General features: G+C 47.5%; 8 protein-coding genes across 10 annotated transcripts; 4 read left to right on the top strand and 4 right to left on the bottom strand.

The window, feature by feature from the left end:
• Positions 1 to 373: 373 nt before the first annotated feature.
• Positions 374 to 4,943, top strand: TERG_00438 (uncharacterized protein; the record flags this gene model as incomplete). The annotated part of the gene is made up of 8 exons (XM_047747595.1): positions 374 to 429; positions 510 to 873; positions 898 to 2,466; positions 2,526 to 3,447; positions 3,499 to 3,585; positions 3,644 to 3,865; positions 3,923 to 4,469; positions 4,523 to 4,943. 8 exons carry the CDS (start codon positions 374 to 376, stop codon positions 4,941 to 4,943), a joined length of 4,188 nt encoding a protein of 1,395 aa, XP_047603555.1.
• Positions 4,944 to 5,248: 305 nt separating this feature from the next.
• On the bottom strand, positions 5,249 to 5,815 carry TERG_00439 (uncharacterized protein; the record flags this gene model as incomplete). The annotated part of the gene is made up of 1 exon (XM_003238399.1): positions 5,249 to 5,815. The coding sequence occupies one exon, from the start codon at positions 5,813 to 5,815 to the stop codon at positions 5,249 to 5,251; it is 567 nt and encodes a 188-aa protein (XP_003238447.1).
• Positions 5,816 to 6,281: 466 nt separating this feature from the next.
• TERG_00440 (uncharacterized protein) lies at positions 6,282 to 7,620 on the top strand (the record flags this gene model as incomplete). The annotated part of the gene is made up of 2 exons (XM_003238400.1): positions 6,282 to 6,496; positions 6,561 to 7,620. The coding sequence occupies 2 exons, from the start codon at positions 6,282 to 6,284 to the stop codon at positions 7,618 to 7,620; spliced, it is 1,275 nt and encodes a 424-aa protein (XP_003238448.1).
• A 428-nt stretch (positions 7,621 to 8,048) lies between these two features.
• TERG_00441 (peptidyl-prolyl cis-trans isomerase pin4) lies at positions 8,049 to 8,505 on the bottom strand (the record flags this gene model as incomplete). Its single annotated transcript, XM_003238401.2, has 2 exons — positions 8,049 to 8,225; positions 8,365 to 8,505. 2 exons carry the CDS (start codon positions 8,503 to 8,505, stop codon positions 8,049 to 8,051), a joined length of 318 nt encoding a protein of 105 aa, XP_003238449.2.
• A 699-nt stretch (positions 8,506 to 9,204) lies between these two features.
• On the bottom strand, positions 9,205 to 10,199 carry TERG_00442 (uncharacterized protein; the record flags this gene model as incomplete). The annotated part of the gene is made up of 2 exons (XM_003238402.1): positions 9,205 to 9,887; positions 9,944 to 10,199. The coding sequence occupies 2 exons, from the start codon at positions 10,197 to 10,199 to the stop codon at positions 9,205 to 9,207; spliced, it is 939 nt and encodes a 312-aa protein (XP_003238450.1).
• A 2,070-nt stretch (positions 10,200 to 12,269) lies between these two features.
• TERG_00443 (uncharacterized protein) lies at positions 12,270 to 12,686 on the top strand (the record flags this gene model as incomplete). The annotated part of the gene is made up of 1 exon (XM_003238403.2): positions 12,270 to 12,686. One exon carries the CDS (start codon positions 12,270 to 12,272, stop codon positions 12,684 to 12,686), a length of 417 nt encoding a protein of 138 aa, XP_003238451.2.
• A 24-nt stretch (positions 12,687 to 12,710) lies between these two features.
• Positions 12,711 to 13,828, bottom strand: TERG_00444 (uncharacterized protein; the record flags this gene model as incomplete). Its single annotated transcript, XM_003238404.1, has 3 exons — positions 12,711 to 13,108; positions 13,166 to 13,646; positions 13,760 to 13,828. The coding sequence occupies 3 exons, from the start codon at positions 13,826 to 13,828 to the stop codon at positions 12,711 to 12,713; spliced, it is 948 nt and encodes a 315-aa protein (XP_003238452.1).
• An 868-nt stretch (positions 13,829 to 14,696) lies between these two features.
• On the top strand, positions 14,697 to 18,638 carry TERG_00445 (uncharacterized protein; the record flags this gene model as incomplete). 3 transcript variants are annotated; one of them, XM_003238405.1, is made up of 3 exons in its annotated part: positions 14,697 to 18,135; positions 18,195 to 18,379; positions 18,441 to 18,638. In XM_003238405.1, the coding sequence occupies 3 exons, from the start codon at positions 14,697 to 14,699 to the stop codon at positions 18,636 to 18,638; spliced, it is 3,822 nt and encodes a 1,273-aa protein (XP_003238453.1). The 3 variants fall into 3 exon arrangements, with proteins under 3 accessions (XP_003238453.1, XP_047605108.1, XP_047605109.1); XM_047749099.1 differs by lacking the exon at positions 18,441 to 18,638 and having other exon boundaries at positions 18,195 to 18,421; XM_047749100.1 differs by lacking the exons at positions 18,195 to 18,379; positions 18,441 to 18,638 and having other exon boundaries at positions 14,697 to 18,194.
• Positions 18,639 to 19,958: the final 1,320 nt, after the last annotated feature.

A 19,958-nucleotide genomic window follows, 5' to 3' on the forward strand; every position in this document is an offset into this window, starting at 1 on the left:
TATCTTTCGTCCTCCGTCAGACTCGGCCTCCTGCTCTATCAGAAGTTTTTTTTTTTATACCCTTGTGGTGGGCCAAAAGCCCATGCGGTCTTGACCAATGACGTAGTCAGCCTTAAAGCTCACCGGTTCGCTGACTCATCCAACTTAACCTACTTAAGCTTCCTTGACGTTGACATGTTTGAGCGGTCAGAAAGGTAAAGCCTCGTCGTGTGGTTGCAAAGACATGACAACAGGTCTTCCCGATTTAATATATTTCCTTCACATTAATCCTACCTCCTCTTGCTGATCCCAAGTCCTCTACGGCGGAGGTTCGCTGATCGCGGCCGAATTCCTTGGTGTATCGGGAGTTTTTAGATCGGAGGAAGTTGTCCAGATGGCGTCACATATACAACTCTCGATACCACAGGAAGGGAAACTGGTGAATGTCGTGTGAGTGCAGACTATCGTGCCTAGACGTTTGAATCCGGAACGAAGTAACTTGCTAGGATGAAGCTAACCCTGTAATCTAGGCCCGTAGTTCTAAAGGAAGCCGCTCTTGATTCACCGAGTTTTCGAGCTACGACGGTACATTTCTCCGAGCAGATAGATTATATGGAAAGATGGCTCGACAATTATATCAAAACTACAGGGCGGCTTACGTCCGAGCTGGCGTCGCTGGAGAACATATCGAACGGAATCCTTGCTCATATCACCTCCCCGCCCAATATCTCCGAAGCCATCCTCGATCAAGACTACGCTTTACTCGCAATGAAACGTTACGGGGAGTGCTTTAGAGATAGCTGGTCTGGAATGATAAATGCAACCAAGCGGTTCGAGGTACAGGTTGCAGAACCCATCAGGGCGTTCATGCAGGGAGATATACGAGCATTCAAGGTCGGATATACAACCCCTATATAGACATATCGCTACTCTCCGTTAACACCTGTACAGGAGCTACGAAGGGTCCTTGAACAGACTCAGAAGCAGTTTGATCAGCTACAAGCAAGATATTCCTCCCAGGGAAAATCAAAAGAGCCGTCTTCTTTGAGGGAAGATGCATTCCAACTCCATGAGGCCAGAAAAGCATACCTCAAAGCCTCCATGGACTTCTCTGTACAAGCTCCACAGCTCAAGGTTGCACTGGAAAAGCTTCTTGTTAAAGTGTTTTTTGACCAGTGGCGGGAATTCCGGGTTGTCAGGGATGCATCCTCGGCTACCTTCACCAAATATGGGCAGGAGATGGAACGAACAAAAGGATGGACCCATGAGTTGGAGGCAGGGGAGAAGTCTGCCCGCAGGGATCTGCTGATTGCAAGGAAACAAATTGAAGAGACGGTTGAGTATTCTACGAGACCTTCAAGAGAACTGGACGATTATTCTATATCCACAGTGCCATACCTTGGCTCACACGGACCTGCATCCGTCAAACTTGCTGAGAGCCATGTTTTCCTACCGGAAAAGCAAGGGTGGCTTAACCTAAGGGTCCTCACCGGAAAGCCAACGAGGACACTTTGGGTGCGGCGTTGGGCTTTTTTGAAGAATGGAATATTTGGCTGTCTGGTTCAGAATCCTAGGACTGGCGGAGTGGAAGAGAGTGAACGAATAGGCGTATTGCTTTGCAGCATCCGTCCAGCTTTTCAAGAAGAACGCCGTTTCTGTTTCGAGGTTAAGACCAAGAGCAACACAATCCTACTACAAGGAGAGACTCAAAAAGAACTCACAGACTGGATAGGGTCATTTGAAGCTGCTAAACGAAAAGCTCTTGAAAGCCCTAGCTCAGAGATGTCAGCGGCTTCAAAATCGAAATCACCAGATCCAGCGTTTGCAATCTCACAACCCCCTGCCCCTGAATTTGCTGCGGATCCTTCTGACTCTTTGACTCCGAACACCACTGAGGAGCTGCCTGCTGTTGAACGCGGGGCCACCGCACCTTTACTAGATTTAGATGCTCTAGGTGTCAGGAGCAGTGGTGATTTCTCTCACTCTAGACGATCTACCGGGCCGGACAGAGACGCTGACGGTGCTGGTCGGGATCACACCTCAAGGATAATCCAGAAGTTAGATATCCACCGAAAGCAAAATCCAACTTCGCCTCTTCTTGTGCCACCTTCACCTGCGCAACCATCGAGTGGTATTGCTAGCCTGATATCCGCGAGCCATAGTATGTTCCCTGTCACATCTGTTCCCTTTGCAAAGGATGGCAATGTCGAGAGCGGCAAATCAAGAGGTGCCTCTAAAGGAGATCGCAGCCAAACCTCCCTTGCGCCATCAACATTAGTTAACCCTCCTGCACCTACGAATATGAGTAGAGTGGCTATTATGGTCAGCGCCGAGAGAGGCATTGGTATGGGACCAGGTGATATCGCAAGTTCGATACCCACTGGAATGATGGCCAATTTATGGGGAAGTTCACAATGGGCAATGGTGAATCAGCTCCAACGAGAAGAACCGCCTGGAGCCCCTGCGAGTACTCCTAATCAGCCCGTAGTATGCTTTTCCCCTACCGTTCTCTATCCTCATATCCCAAGCTAACGAGGCAAATTCAGGTTGAAATAACTCCAGATACCCCCTCTAGCTCTACAGGTAACCCTCAAGGTCGTACATCTATGACACGTCATAGGGCTACGGTCAGCCTTGGAGATACTGGAGCATTCCATCCAGATACCGTCACAGCGCCTCATGACTACCCATCTTACTATCCACAGCAACTCAGACCCCACAACTCTCAATTCCGCCTACTTTTCCCACATATACCCAGAAACGAAAGTCTTGTTCTTGTTTTCAGGGCCACATTTAGCCCAAATGATCAACAAGATTTCCCGGGAAGAGCCTTTGCAACTACTCACAACATCTATTTCTATAGCAACCATCTTGGCCTTGTTTTAACCACCTGCGCCAATCTACGCAGTATAACCGAGGTTACGGCAGCACCGGGAAGGGATTGTGACTTCTTATATCTTCATGTTGTTCCTGAAAAAGGCAGCGATATCCCTGGACGTCTAGGGGTAAAAACATTCTTGGAGCCCTTGAAATTGCTGCAAAGAAGACTGAATTACCTTGTCACCAACGCTGCTCTGGATAACCCAGCGGGCTTAGAAACAGTAATTAACACACTTATTAAGCTGGAAACCACTGGTCCGACAAGAACACCTAGTATGGACAGTTGGGAAAATGTATCTTTGAACACCCCAGCTGATGACGGTACCATGGTACCAAAACCAGAGAAATTGCTGAAAGCCAGCACATACATTGACCACGACCTGGATATCGATCCCACCAAGCAGAACCCTGCCACACAAGCTTCTCGTATAAGATTGCCTTCACAGCCAGTCATATATGAACCACAAGGCTCCCTTAACCTTGCTGCTGAGCAATACGTTAACATGAGCCCCAAAGCTTTATTCCTCGTGCTATTCGGAGATAATAGTCCTATTTGGCAACTGTCTCAGCACCAAAGAAGAGCGCAGAGTATGTGACTCCTATCCTACCATATGATGTTTTACAGCTAATGGTATGAAGATATCAAGCAAGGGCCTTGGGTCACTTTACCTTCCTCTCACCTTCGACGTGAGATGGCGTATCAAATTCGCATGGTTGATACTTTCGGTAAGATTTCCCCAACACTATAAATTTTCCCACTCAACTAATATTCTATATCATCTAGGGCGATCCCACCTCGCAGACGTCTGTGATTACCAAATAATAGATGTATTTAACGACCACCTTTGCTATGTTGTCACGGACAAACGCACTCCCTGGCATCTACCATTCAAGCGGCAATTTAGGCTCGTTAGCAAAGCTGTCATCACCTATGTTTCCAAATCTAAATGCAAGCTGGCTATATTCACCAAGGTTGAGTGGATATCGCAGCCATATCTTATCAGCAGTAAGTCTCCCAGTATTCCTTCACGCGTTAGATTTTGCATAGTTAACGCACATCAAGGTATAATCGAACGGCAGGCAATGAAGGAGCTAGAACAAAGCTCACTAGATCTGATCGACCTAGTATCAGACCAAGTAAAACGACTTGGGCCGTATCCTACAACGAAAAGCGCAATTTCCATGTTTGGTAACATTGGCCATCAGACAGAAACTTCCAACATTACGGTTTCTGAGAGAGTTCGGTTACAGCTACAGCGCCCATTAAAGCAGAGTGGTTTGCTGCCACTGCTACTAGAAACATCTGGATCGTTATTCCAATCCGCAGCATCGTCCTTGATTATCTGGTTCTGGGCCCTGCTTCGATGGATTTGGAAAGTATCTAATGCCAATAAGACTATTCTATTGCTATTGATACTCAGTATTCTCGCTAATGGGTTTCACTCATGGCGTGATACAATGGATTGGTGGCAAGAACGCAACGCGGGTAAATTCATGGCCCGCCTTGGTGTTCGTCCAAACATAGTGATGGGCAAAGCAGTCTATCTTAAAGATTTAAATGACGCTGTTCCGGATTCGGTAGGGATTCAGGGCTTCAATACTAGCATTTGGTTAGTCACTCCCTATTCAAAATATAGAATTTAGATTTGCTAACACTCCATAGTTTTTCAACATTCCGTGAAGAGAACGGATTAACAAGAAATGACTTACTGTTACCGCCATCAAGCACACCTACTCAGAATAAAATATCACGTAACGCAGCCTACCGGCTCCAACGTACTCGGGAAAGACTTGGGTCCTATCGCCACAACCTCCTTGTGGGCCTAAAGGTGGTGAATAGCATCGAGAAGGAAGTTCTTCACTTGGAGTGGGAACGATGGCTTCGTCGAGAAACCGGGAGATGCGCCATGCTTGATATAATGCTCAAAGAGCGTATACAATATCACGATAATGACGACTATGACGGAGTTTTGGGTATTCGAAAACAGATTTTATCTGGAAACAAGAGAGAAATTGAAAAGTGGTATAAGGAGTATTGTTCGAGTTGCCAGCGGGACCAGGAGAGGGTTCTTATCGATAATTAGCATCAGCGTCCTTGACCCTTTTCACCACTTTTGATTTTTCGGCATTCGTTACGCATTTTATATATACCCTGTTGGCGAACTCGGCGGTTTCATAATATTCAGGGCGGCATGGTTGTTTTTTCGCTTTTTTTTTTTTTTTTATTATGTCAATCCTTTTCATTGTACAACAACCATGGTAGTCGGGCAGATTAGTTCATATATATCTAGGTGAACTCCAAATCCTTGTTATTCACTCATGATCCGGCGACCATTTCCATAGTGTGTCTCACACAAGGAAGACTCTGTAGGGCCATTTGAAAGTTTGTCTAGTTTTGCCTCGGCTTCGGTGTTCCCTCCATCGTCACGTAATATACAACAGTGCCATCTCCACCCAAGCCTCGATTTACCATTGCAAGTAAAGCTCTCTTCCCTCCCCAAGGCTTTTCCTTTTTGAGCTTTACATACTCTTGCATGCTCTTGGTCGCTTCTTCCAAGTCGACTGAATCATGCGGAAAGTCCTCAGCCCGACTAGGCAAAGAGTCATGTAGGCCAGCTAGTCGACTTAATGTCCATTTCTCTCCCTGTGCTGTTGGAATTACCCATTCCCTATCTACTGGTATATCTTTCATAGGAATACTGTGCTCCAACAGGTACGCCTGTTCATCCGGGTGGATGTAAATGGGTTGAGGAGGGGTGCCAGATATCAACGGCATGGACTGTTTCTGGGAAAGAGAGAAGGGTTCATGAATTTTTAAATGTTTCCATTGGTGCTGGTGTTCGAGATTATGAAGAATCTCGAGTGAGAGAGCCACATGTGGTGGGGGGGTTCGTGGTTGCGAGGAAATCAGCGTCGTGACGGCTGACGGCGCTATTGCTGGAGGGTGGCCCGACATCTTTGGGATAATGATGCGAGATCCAAGAAATCAACATGTAATACAGACTTAAAGGTCAAATGCTAAGTTGGTTGAGCCATATACCCTTTAATCTGCTCGCCTGAATAGCGTGAACGCAGCCGTAAGTTGGGTGTTGTCGAGTACCTAAGTTAATAAAAAGCCGAAGCAGCCGCGAAAATGAAATAAAGTTTTGATATCGATTAAAACTCCATCTGATAAGCCTTTAGCGCCTATTATGTAATCGATAAGTAAGGTACTGGACAGATTTCAAGATCGTCATCGCCCGAACAAGAGAAAGACCGAAGCAACAAATCACTCTAGACTTAATTTGTGCCTCCTGTATTTTATTTATTGCTTCAGTATTCCTTTCTACCTTTCGTTTTTCTCAACTTTTTTTTTTCGTCATCTTCTCTGTTAATGGGACGGTTAGACTCTTTAGCCCTTTTTATCGATTCACACATCGTCAATGGCGCGTGAGAAACAAAAGGTTCCCGTTCAACGGGTGCCCTCCGGTGGAATCATGCATGCTCCCAAGGACATTCCAGATATGAATGTTGATTCAACAAATGGTGCAATTCAACAGTTAGAGAAAGGAAAGCCGCCGATCCGGACTACTTCAGAGCCATCCCAAGCCGGGCTTCTGCAGCTGGTGATCTGCGTGACTGGCATCTATGCATCATTGTAAGTAGCCCGCCGAGTGTATTGTGCTTCCGAAATATAGTTCCCTAACACTGCTTGTTTGTAGCCTTTCATGGGGAGTGCTTCAAGAGGCAATCACCACCACGTATTATCCTGTGCATCCACCTACTTCCGCGGTCCCGAACCCCCAAACAGAAAGGTTTACTTTCTCACTCGTTTTAAATACTATACAATCATTTTTCGCGGTCATCACGGGCTCCTGTTATCTCTATTTCTCAACTCCTCGCGGGATGAGCACACCATCCATTTTCCCAACCAGTCGGATTCTCATTCCTTTGATACTTGTCAGCTTGTCGACCTCTCTCGCCTCTCCTTTCGGATATGCCAGTCTCGCACATATCGACTATGTCACCTTTACATTGGCAAAATCCTGCAAGTTATTGCCAGTCATGTTTCTTCACCTGACTATTTTCCAAAAACGCTATCCCCTATATAAGTATGGTGTTATCCTCCTCCTTACTATTGGGGTAGCGACCTTTACTCTACACCATCCCGGCACGGCAAAGAAGAGTAGTAGATCTAAGGGACCAAATTCGTCGTCTCTATTCGGTCTCTTCCTTCTCTTCATTAATCTTCTTCTGGATGGCCTCACAAACACAACGCAAGATCATATCTTTACGTCTCCAAAGCTTTACGGCAAATTCAGCGGGCCCCAGATGATGGTAGCTCAAAATTTCATATCCACCATTCTCACGAGTGCTTATCTTGTCATTGTGCCTCACCTCTCAACATCTATTTTACCACTACTACCTCTACCAATCCCTCCATCTCAAACATCTGAACTTTCGTCCGCCATAGCGTTTCTCTCTCGACACCCAGAAGCTGCTAAAGATGTGGTTGCATTCGCTGCCTGTGGTGCATTTGGCCAGTTGTTCATTTTCTATACCTTGGCTCACTTCTCTTCCCTCCTTTTGGTGACGGTAACGCTGACCAGGAAGATGTTAACAATGCTTCTCAGTGTTGTATGGTTTGGCCACCAGTTGAGTGGAGGCCAGTGGGTGGGTGTTGGTTTGGTATTTGGCGGAATTGGAGCTGAGGCTTGGGTTCAGAGGAAGGAAAAGGAGAAGAAGCTCCGTGAGAAGGCTAAAGCGGGAAAATCCCTTTAGATACATAATCCACACCGACTGCTGCCCACTGGGGAACTTACGACGTTATTACCATATTTGACTATGGTGTCTCCGTGGATCGTCTTTGATCCATATACATCCTTCTACCGCCACTTTCTTTAGACAAGACGTTTCATTAACAATAGACCAGACTTCACATTCATGTATATAGTTGATTTATACGTTTCAAATACCCTAAATTAATATCTGTTCAGACTAATGCAGCTGATGTTGTAGCGTCCCCTTTGCATCATTTGCTTATTTCCTTCCCTCTACCATGATAATATGGTAACCAAATCCTGTCTTCACTTCGACATATTTTGGGCTTCCTGTTGTGCTTGGTTCTAATTCGTACGCTGCTTTCTCAAACGCAGCATCCAAGCTACCCCTAACTTTCCACCCAAGTGATCCGCCTATAAGTAGTAGCGTTAGAAGTTACTCTTTATGCAATATCCAAACAAACAAGCGGCAGCATCGAACTTGTCAATCAAACACATTGTACCTTGTCTCGCCTTATCCTCCGAAAACTCTCGAGCAACTTCATCAAACTTGACTCCTGCTCGTAATTTTTCCAGGGCTTCTTCCTTCTTCGAGTGTTTCTCGCACTGTCCACAGTATATAGTAAGTAAATAGTCAAGACTCGAGCCAGCCTTCCTCGCCCGGCTATATCTTTAACCCATTGGGTATATTTCTCCCCACAACAGGTGTATCGACTTGGGTAAATCGGATATATTCACGACGTACAAGGATATGTCGAACGTTTATAGAATTAGCTGCCTTCAGTCCTTTTCCTTTACCAATGTCTGAACTCTCTGATTCTTTTCCTTTCCCCTTGCCTTTCCCGCCTGCCCCCTTGCTATCACCTCCCTTGTTCTTTGGCGCCATTGGCAAAATGTGGAGATAGGTGTTACTGGTAGCAATAGAAGGGTCCTATGCGGTGAATTTGGCGAAGTCAGGTATAAGTATAAAGTTCGATTACAACTTCGGTGATAGCAAGTCGCCAGTGGAAGAATCTCGCATGTATTGACCTTGATATGGTTGTTGATGAAGAGGTGGAGTTGAAACCCACACCCACCAGCAGCTGACTAAATAGATTTAACTAGCTAGTTAACTAACTAACGATTTAGAACTATGTACCAGCTAGCAATTATTTACTTGGGCGTTCTAGGGTTCCCTATATACCTAGGTAGTTGAGAAACCAGTTTAACTGTCCAACTAGCTGTCATAGCCGCTAGAGTATTTCAGGTACAGCGTAACTAGATAGAGAAGGTCTCCGCTTCAGAAAAGAAGCTAAGAAACTAAAAGCCCCCCAAGTAAAGTGAGAACCACTGTAATAGTTATGAGACTGTTAAGGACTTCAAAATGTGTTTCGTCTTTACGCAATCTTCAGCCGTATTTCTATATATATAAAGAACGAATAGAGCGTTATGTTGTCTGAAGACGTTGACATTAGGTATCTTTTTAGGAATTAAAAATTTCGATGATGGTTCACACAATAAAGCAAACCAGAACTTAATATATACATCGAAAGTGATAAGCCATGAAGAAACCGCTCCTTAAAATAAAACCAAACTATGGCACCCATTATGGCAACTCATGATGCACTATATCATCACCAACCCTGCCGGTCGGCTTTCCCACCGGTATCGATCCGAGCATCTCGCTGGCAGGTCTCTTCTGGGGATCGTTTGTCTCGCTAACGACAGGAAGTGAACCCGGTACTTCGTCATGCATCTCCGGTGGCCCAGGGGGTGAGTACTTATTCGAGTCCTCGCTGCTGACCATTGGGATGACTTTATCCGAATTCCGCCGCCGTCGAAGTAGTATAAATATATATACCGCAGCTGCGATAGCAATTGAACCTAGAGCCACACCTGTCCCAATGCCTGCTTTCACCCCGGTGCTGAGGCCCGCCCCCTCATGATCAATGAGTACCAGGCCTGTTGCAGTAGGTTCCAGTGTCCGCGTTACTACAACGGTCGCAATCGTTCGTACGGAGCTTTCTGATGCCGATGTTGACGCGGCAGTTGTTGATGTAGTATAGCTTGAGGTTGACGTGCTGGTGATGGTGGTATATAGTGTGGTTGCCCCGTCACCGCCATCATGGATAAAGAACGCTTGAGACCTTGCAAACAATTTCTCATCCACATACCACACGTCGGCTTGTTTTCTGAGATCGAAATGGAATGGTGACCATTTAAGGTCCCCCTTCGGTAAGAAGGTACCTATATGGGTGTTGTAGGACGTTTCTATATTTTTTATCCCCTCTGAAGGAATTTGTCAAGATATTCCAAACCTGTAATGACTGACTGCTCTGACATACCAGATACTGGCCATACGACTGGGCAGTCTAGATCCTCCGACACTAGCCATATATCGTCTGCATCTGCTACCCCAATACAAGTTTTTATCTCTTCATCCGACCATCCTCCAAACTGTATCGGAAGCCCTTCTTCCCAGGTGTAATTAGAGCGCTGACCCACTGATGGCCCATCGATGCGCACTGGACGGCAGTCCAAAGCCAAACTGCGTATGGCGCTATGCGATAGCAAGAATAGTATATGTAGGAGAATGCCCATTTTCACTATGGACGACATCGAAATGAAAACTTACTACCCACAACACGGCCATCTCGGGTTCCAAATATAATAACAACAAAAAGGGGCTGAGCTACTTGCCGAATATCATGGGTATTTCATGTGCAGGGAATCGCAGTAAATAGCATAAAACATCCATGTCGCGTCATATTGGGATGCCCAACTGGATGTTGCGCTATGCATGATAAATGTTGGTTTGATGGTCGGTCACCACTAGGTTGCTAACATTTCCCGTTCCAACGTCCAGCGAAGCCCAAAGGGTCGAAAGAGATGGATTTGATGCTATGGGTCTTATACAGAGAATAAAATAAAGCCCCGCTGGAGCGTTTCCATTCTGATACCGTTGCATCGTTGTATAATATTTCACTGGAAGCGCAAGTTGGATATTGCTATGTATAGCAGGCAACTGAAACCACTGCGGCATCCCTCATCCCATTCTTGGAACTACCGAGTGAACAATTGTTGTGCTTATTGGTAAATGGTCCCCGGCACCCCCAGCATCCCGGAACTGATCGGCCACAGGGCATGTTGTAATAATACCCAGATGCTATTCCAAAACGAAGTGATTGCCACATCGTTCCAGCAATCTGTTGGCGAGACATCCGTTGCATGGCCGTGGTTCTCCGGGACAAAACAGCCACACTAGATGGCTTAGTAGTGAAACTGGTCAAAACGGCTGTTGAGACCCAAGTTAGGTACAATCGGATCCCAGATCCCTTTCCTTAGGCGCGTGGTATCTTCGACAAGGTAACTACTTTACTTACTTCATGCAGCCCGAGATATCTAGGGAGCCACAGATGTGATCTCGTATTTAACTATGCCTGTGGTTAAGAAAAGAACCAGCAGGGTTGCTCACGAGAACAGACCAGCCGCTCCCAGCCTCTTTAATAGCAGTGAATAGCACTGCTACCCTCCGAGAGCATCCAAGGCCTTTCGTAGACACCGAAAACGGGGAAGTAAATTCCAAGAGATGCCTTCAAGAAGTGTGAAGTGTTAAGCTTCTCTTCTGACAGTCGCATTGATGCACGCTGGCACAGAGGCTAGCTAAATGTGACGAAATTGCATGGGTCGCCATGATTCGAACGAGATCCAGGAGAGATAATGCTCTCCTTTTACATCGTATAAGAACATTTGCTGACGGTGCCTGCGCGCTGGTAATAACTCATTCTTGAGTCGTGCTCGACGGTAATTTCGGCGTGGCAGACATTTGTTAGTATCCCAGGTTTCCCATGACGAACCGAGCCATTCCTCGCTCGTCCGTTAAGACTATTTTCATCAAGGTAGTTAACAGAGACAAGAGCATCGCACAAATATCAGCGACTCAAGGAAGTTGAGCAAACAGAAAATATTCAACGCGATGGATGTCGACGATAAAGCCGATTGGACATGTGACCAACCAAAAAACATGCTTAATTAACTAACTACTAACGACCAACTTCACAGCAAACAAAACTTTCATGATAATAACATGCCTGCATCAGTAAGCTGTCGTTTACTGTGCAACTTGTTGTATAAACTATCAAGACAATCCAGCCAAGTTGCGTAACTACCGCAATCATATCCAGAGAACCCGTGGAGGTTGGTAGTTAACTATTATGAGAAACATGGCGGAGGGGCTACTAGATGGCTCAGGAGGCTTGGAGAGGCACAAAATAAACCAGCTTCCAGATACGGCATATTATATTCCCGATTTCATTTCAGAGGACGAGGAGGGGATTCTTTTAAGCAAAGTAAGTAGCTTGTCTGTCTTGACACATGAGGCCCGAAAATTTGTAGGCGATAAAAGAGTCGAGTTAATGTTTGCCAGAGTTACTAATACGGGTACAGATAACGTCTGTTCCAGCCCCTAGATGGACACAGTTATCCCGACGGCGGCTACAGACGTGGCCGTCTGTGCTCAGTAAATCCAATACCCTGCTGGCCTCACCGCTACCAGACTGGCTGGAGAGTCCCATTGCCTCTCGGTTTCGAGATTTATGCATCTTTGCCGAGTCTCCTCACAAATCGCCCAATCATGTACTTATCAACGAGTACCAGCCAGGGCAAGGAATAATGCCTCATGAAGATGGTTCAGCGTACTATCCTATCGTGGCGACAGTGAGTCTTGCGGCGCCGATTATCTTAGATATCTATGATAAGAGACCAAACGATCTACCTGCTCCAGAACTCCCTTCAGTGGAGAAAGAGGCGGTGAGAGGCCAGATTGCTCCACGGTTTCGAATCTTGCAGGAAAGACGAAGTCTGCTGATTACCACGGGGACGTTATACTCTGATTTTTTGCATGGGATTGCAGAAAAAACGTCTGACGAAGACCTTGGGCCGGACACGATATGTAATTGGGGTAATTTGGGTGACAGCCAGCTCTTCGGAACGGGGAAATACGAAAGACAGACACGAATTAGTCTGACATATAGGGATGTGCTAAAGGTATCAAAGCTGGGAAATAGTCTAAGGTTTCTAAGTAAGTGACGGCGATAGAAGACATCTGTTAGTCTACCATATAAGGGGTAGCATGACCCATCTATCCTTGACCTTTTCCTTCCCGAACTTCTCGCTATACCACTTCTTGGTAGCTGCTGCTGAAGTACCCAACTGCACTGCAGTGAGAATTACGGCGGAAAAGATGGTACTGTTGACAATCGATCCTGGGGGTGCAGCAAGGAAGCTTAACGAAAGGTATATCATGCATTCCGCGGTGTAGTGTGGAGATATTATGTTGACGAACGCGGGATGCACCGGGAGGGTATATTTAACAAGGGATGCCAGATACTCGTGGCAGTCATACTGTATCCCAGAAGCAAATATGAACACCGGGATAAAGATCAATGACCTCAGGGAAGGCGCCGTCATAGCAGCATCGCCCAATGGACTATTAGTTGAGAGTAGAGTTGCTTAAGTTTCAAGTTAGATCCTTGTTCAATCAAATAAAAAAAGGTAGAAAATCCTACTTGTTCCTTCAATCCAAATAGCGACTCCCATGACGATATAATAGGTAAATCCGTAGAGCCAATGCCCGACGTGCATCCTTGCCTGCGAGGGCTTCACAAATGAGAGGCACTCGTAGAGTCGACGGCAGGCCTGGATGGTAAAAAGCGTCCAGCAAAGGAATATCTGGTTAAAGGACATTGAACTCTTTCTTTTTTCGTGATCTACCATGCTGGCAATGAGCTTAAAGGCCCAACCTCTGGCCAGAAGCTGATACCACCAGAAGAGCGCCACGCCGACGGCGCAGTAGTAGAAATGGGTAAAGTAGGAATGCGGCACATCCCAGGTTGCCACGCGGTTCAGGATTCCTGCAATACCACTCCATGGAGAGACGGTGGCCACTGCCGAAGGTTTGCTACTCGGCTCCTTCGATGCTGGCAGAGTCCGGGCACCGTATGAAATGAACCTGTCACGAAGGAACTTGAGACTGTTGACAGCCATGACCTACAAAGCAGTCAGTATTTTATACTCTCGGCCATTATTAACACCATCCATCTTCTTCTGCTCTTCTCGGTTAACATCTTTGTTACTCCGTATATGTATCAAGGCTCTCGTACACTGGCAGCTAGCACCACATATCCGCCTCTTATCCAGTCGACAAGGTCCATGCCAGCGAGCCCATCCATGCTGGATCGCCGTCTTCTGCAGGGATAGACCTAGCCCGTCATCAATTTAGAATATTTATTTTTAGTCCTCGACGCCGCAGACGACATCAACATCGACAGAACCACGACGTATGGATCGTTGTTTTGTTTGCTTTCGTCCTCGACTTCGCCGCGCTTGAAGCACCCAAGCGCCCACGTGACCAGTAACTACTTTTAGTCATTCACCACGCAAATCTCGAGGCAGCAGACTGGGAGACGCCGCGACTGCCCAGCGCTTTTCGTCTCGTCTCGTCTTTCATCCGGCCTCGTCTTCTCGTCCGGACCGTCGCGAAATAACTATGCCAAATAAATAAATATATATATATAATAAATAAATGCCTGCTTAACCGCCCCTCCGCGCCCTGCATGTCGCATCTGCCTGCTGGCTGGCTGGCGGCCTGTTGCTGAGTAAGATCCCAAAGCAGCTAGCCCATTCCCTGAACTGGCCTAGCGCCCTCTCTTTTTTTCTCGTCGCAGCAAAAGTTCGTCCGCGAAGGCCAAAACCAACTTCTTCCTCTTCTTCCTCCTTCGCTCATCGCTCGCTCCCTCGCTGCCCCCCAAAGAAGAAGACGACGACCTCGACGTCCATCCACCACGACACGCTGCCACGACTGGCCTGCAGGCCCGATATATCGGTTGATCATTGCACTGCTGCTGCTCTAGATTCGTCCTGGCTGCCTGGCACCGCGTTTTTGCTGGCCAAAAGCAGCTCCCAAGTACCCTTTTTAGCGTGCCCGTCACCAAAAGGCAACATCGCCCCCTCGTCCTTTACTGACATTGCCATCGGTTCCTCGAGCCCTCCTCTGCTGAGGATGCCACAAGGAGGCTCGATATCTCCAGTTCAACCGCTATGAGTGATGTTGAAACGGCCTCTTCGCTACCGGAAACCTTGAACTCCTCCCATCAGAGAGCCAATATTCACCTAGCCCCAAAACCCGCTCTGGACGTGCCTCGGAGCGCCACTTCTGCCAACGGAGATGATGGACGGCCTGTGGCGGAGGACGCGGATGTAAACGATGACGCCGTCAGTGTTAAGGCCGATTCTGAGGCAGAAACTATCATCCAGTCCGGCAGAGAGGAGTTGTCGCCAGAGAAGAGGAAGACCTACGTTCGACATGTCCCCGGCCAAAACGATAAGAATGGACTGGACCTTGCCTCACGGACGACCCCCAAGTTCAGCCAGCCTGGTAATTGGCAACTCGGCAAGAGGAAACGACCTGACCACGAGAACGATGACTCCAGGTCGTCCCTTCGAAGTAACCAGAGTTCTCGAGCATCGAGTCCGTCTCCGGCCCTAAAACAGGAAAAGATAGACGAACCACAGGCGCTGTCCAGTCTACAAGGTCCCCCATCTCCCAGTGATGATGTCTCTACTGAGCGGAAACCGGACGATAAGTCTAATCAACACAGGAAACCAGAAAGCGCAACCGTGGACACCAAAGATGTTCCTGCCGATGGGCGTAGGCTTAATTATCGATCCAACTCCCACGACCATGAATCTTCTGGGAAATCTGATTTGTATGCTTCCCGCCGTCAGGACAGGTCTCATTCCCCCCCGATTCGCTCACACAAGAGGGTAACATCTGATTCTACACACTCCCCTCCGCTTTCCATCACCCAAAAGAGGAGAAAATTACCCCCACAACCATTGATGGACCAGACGAACCATACTTCAGAAGGCAGAGCTTCGCCGTTTTCTGCCTCAAGCGCTGGTTCACCTCCTCCTAATCCACGTAATCGTCGGCTAACCTCCTGTGACACTTTTCCGTTCTCGCCCGTGAAGCAGGCACAAAACAAAAAGCTACGCGACCAGAATGGCCGAACACGTCTTGCCAGAGCCTGTGCTGCACAGGAAATAGAAGCAGCCAAGTGTCGGCAGGCTGAACGACCAGAGGACCTTAATGTTCCCGATAATGCAGGAAACACGCCACTCCAGATTGCTGCTCTTGAAGGATGTGCTGAAATCGTGAAATTTCTAATCGAGGCCGGTTGCGATATTCACACCAAGAACATTGATCGTGATACTCCCCTCATCGATGCGGTGGAAAATGGGCATTTGGATGTTGTTAAAATACTTTTAGATGCTGGTGCAAATCCTCGTGTTGGCAATGCAAAGGGTGATGAACCATACGACCTTGTTCCGTCTGACAACGAGAACCGTCATGAACTACGACGCGTTCTTGCAGAGGCGAAATGCCGTGGTAACAGACGGCGGAAGTCGGATGATATCAGTGGACAGGGGGCTTCCTCAACTAAGGATCCTCGTTCTAGAGGAGCATCAGCTGCAAGCTCGCCAGACTCCCCTCCCCACCATGCCCAGAGCCCTCCACCGCAATATAGCCGACGGAAAACCGTTAGGAGTGAAGCTACTCGAAATGATCTACTGTGGACAAAACCAACCTTCGAAAATCTTCGACTTTTTGCTGCAAAGGGTGACATGGCCGGAGTGGCTACCATCCTCAATATCCTCCAGAAGGCGGATACGGAATCCCTGATTGCAGCAGCAAAAGGTGGTCACGATGAAGTGCTTGGACTTTTGCTTGGAATGGGGAACCCAGACCCTGATCCAGAGCCTCTAACTAATGGCAACCACAGAGCCGGCCATGATACTCCCATGCTGGCAGCGATCGGAAGAGGTAATATTGATGTCATTAAGCTTCTGTTAGACCAACCGGGCTTCAACCCTACACGTACGGACCACAAGAATCGTCGATTTTTTGAACTTGCAGAAGAACGCAGAGGTGATAACTGGGAACTGGAGCGGGACCTACTGAAAGAAGCATACGACGAATATATCAGTGCGCATCCTAAAGCCCAGAAAGGCGAGTCAAGGTCTCCACGACGGCCGCGAGATCCTCTCAAAGTTGCCAAAAGACCGGATCGTGACTCCCCGTCTCCGGCTTCTGTTGTTCGTAAGAGCTCGAGTAAGGGTGCTCCATCCCATCGCCAAAACGAGGAAGGGTTAAAAGACCTGAAGCTACAAAAAGAAAGAAAGAGAGCGGATGGTGTAGTTTCCACGAAGGACAGACTGCCTGCAAACAAAGTATCAAGCCGGGAAGACTCTCATGGCTTAATGGATGAAAGAGATCACGGACAGTCTGACAGAAAACAAAAATTGCCATCCGACTCCCGTAACCCACGGGAAGCCACGCCTCATAAACACGGCGAAGAACCTGTCAAACGTCGTCGTCTCATTGCTGGACGACCACCACCAGACCATGCCAAACGAAGACCAAGTGTGATGTCTTCGGACTCGTTTTCCGGTCGTGAAGATGTATCGAAGGCAGGTATCGCCGAAGATTCAAATGATAATGGCTCAAGGTCAGAGAAACGCAACTCTATCTTGAAACGTTCTCGAAATAGTGTCTCACCAAAGCCATCCAAACCCCGAAATAATGAGAGTGAAGAGGTTCGCGAGAAACATGTCAAGAAACGACGGATACTTTCGAGTGAGCATTTAAGTCAACCCCAAACTACAGTTGAGGGGTCTAAATCGAAGGTCGAAAACGATACTCAAACTTCTAAGCCGCGTTCGGTCCACCGTGACAGTCTCGGCTTAAAGACAGAGGGTTCTAAAGCTGCTGAACATTCCATAAGCCATAGCGACAAGCATCGTTCTACTTCTCGCGACCCTACAGCCGCTAAAATCAAACGCAGAGTTTCCGACTCTGGTGTTAAAGCCGAGACGCCATCTGAAAGCAATGCGGCGGCTAAAACTAAGCATGAAAGATACGCTGAGAAGGAGCATGTTCCTACGGAAGCGGAGCTTGAAAGAGCAGCGGAAAAGGCTCAAGCAAAAGCACGGAAAGAGGCAGAAGCTGCCAAGATAGCTGCTGAAAAGGCGGCTATTGTTGAACGTGAGAAAGCCGAGCAAGAAGAAAGAAGGCTGGAAGTAGAGCGGAAGAAACAGGAAGAAGAGCGAAAACAAGAGGAGGAACGCAAGCGCAAGGAGATAGAACAGCGACGAGCTCGCCAAGCAGAAGAGGAGCACCAGCGAAGAGTGGAACAAGAACGCCTCCGCCAGGCACGTATACGGAGAGAACAAGAGGAACAAGAACAGAGACGGCGGGATGCCCTCCCTCATCGTCTCCGCACCGCTGCTAACCTAATCGGTGCCAATGACCCGCGAGCTAGGAGTCATGAATTCCTGAAAAGGGTCATGCCCATCCTGCAAGCGACACGAGATGACCTCGAGCCACTTTGCGATCCTGAGCTGAAGAATGAGAAATGGATTCTGAACTTCTACGTTGCTCTATTACTTGCGACTAACGATCTTCAGTTGTCACAATGTAGGTTTCTCCATGATTGCTTTCGAATGCGTGAATATTGCGCTAACCGAAACCTGTAGACCCCAGTTGGGAGAAGAGAGTTGCCACACCTACTCAAAGAAACAATATCTGGGATTGTAGCGGGCCCATGCTATCGAATCCTCAACAGCTCAATCCTGTCAAGGCTGGCGGAAATGATTATTCTCGCATCTACCGGGAAACTAAACCATTGTATGAGAAGATGGAGCATGTTTTCTGGGTAAAGGTATGTCACTGTCCCTGCTGCAAAGGAGAAGCAAAAACATAGAAGCTAACTACGCAACCAGTGCTCTGATTTTATGGATCTGGTCCCTCATATTCCGCATCTTCACGGTCTTAATATCACTTTTGTTAGCATGCATATCGACCCGGAGCCCTCTGCCTCACTCCAGGATAAATCGCACATTGTCAATGGAGATCACTCTTCTCACCACCCCTTAATCAATGGCACTTCCGAGCCTAACGGGGTCAACCACAGCTCCTAGACCATAACCGTGCAATTCCCCGAGATGCCAGCCCTGGCATCCCACAGCACGGTTCCTTAACTCTGTTGTTTATTCCACTGTCCAGCGTTTCTTTTTCGTTTTCTGTCCGTTTGCAACATACCTTCTGCTGCCTGTTTACTTGCCACCATATCGTTCGAGTTTTTTTTATCCCGTATTAACGGCTGCGTTCATCATTTTGGCGACACGGAACGTTAGATTACTTCAACCGGTGATCATTGGGCTTTTGTATGTAGATGCATGTTTCAAGGCGCCTAGGGGGGTTTTCTGGAAAAGGTGGGATGGCCGGACATGTGCAGGGTTGTTCTGTCTGTGTCTTTCCTGCATCTATGCTTGTTGTTCTTTTGTTGTCTCATGTGTGAGTGTTTGGATGCCCGGAATTTGGTTGGTCGGGTTGCTGGTCGTTGGCTGTTCCATTTTTTATATTATTATCATTTCTTTTTACTTTGTTCGTCATCCACTCCTATACCAGGCTCAGCACGCTTCAGGTGCTCCCGCTTCATGTTGATTACCCTTCTCCTTCGGACTTTGCAGCGTTATGTAGTCGGAATATAACGAACGAGTCTACTTGCTCTCTATCAAATTGTTCCTGTTCGAGCCAAGAGCCAAGTAGTGGAAGGTGGGAAGTGTGACTCTCTTACATAAGCACACTTTAGGGCACACTCACAAAAAAATTATTTCCGATCAGCGACTCCGCGAATTACCTTTTCCAACCTCGATATCTCTTTCTCCTTTTTAAACAACCACATATACATAACTCTTTGAGGATCATCCGACATTTAGGAAGTGTCCTTGAAATCAATCAAAATGGTACGTTTAACTCGAGCTGGGCTAATGTTCCATCAACCGCGGTCCTTCTGCACCCGCTTATCGCAATACACTATGATACACCAAATGGGCGAGGAAAGCAGAGCAATTCCAGCTAACAGATCGCTCAATTCCAGTCGGACGGAGAAGAGACCACCTCGAACGCCGGCGTCGTTGCCGCTGATGAAGTTGAAGTTTCCGCCAATGCCACTGCAGGCAGCTCCATGTCTGTCCTGGACGCATTGAAGGGTGTCTTGAAGATCGCTCTTATCCACGATGGTCTTGCCCGTGGTCTCCGTGAGGCTGCTAAGGCTCTTGACCGTCGCCAGGCCCATATGTGTGTCCTGAACGAGGGATGCGAGGAGGAGGCTTACAAGAAGCTTGTCATTGCTCTTTGCTCTGAGCACAAGATTCCTCTCATTAAGGTCCCTGATGGCAAGATGTTGGGTGAATGGGTTGGGCTTTGTAAGTCGCCTTGACGTGCCTGGTTATTGA

Source organism: Trichophyton rubrum (assembly GCF_000151425.1).
Source record: "Trichophyton rubrum CBS 118892 genomic scaffold supercont2.1, whole genome shotgun sequence".
NCBI classification, from domain to species: domain Eukaryota; kingdom Fungi; phylum Ascomycota; class Eurotiomycetes; order Onygenales; family Arthrodermataceae; genus Trichophyton; species Trichophyton rubrum.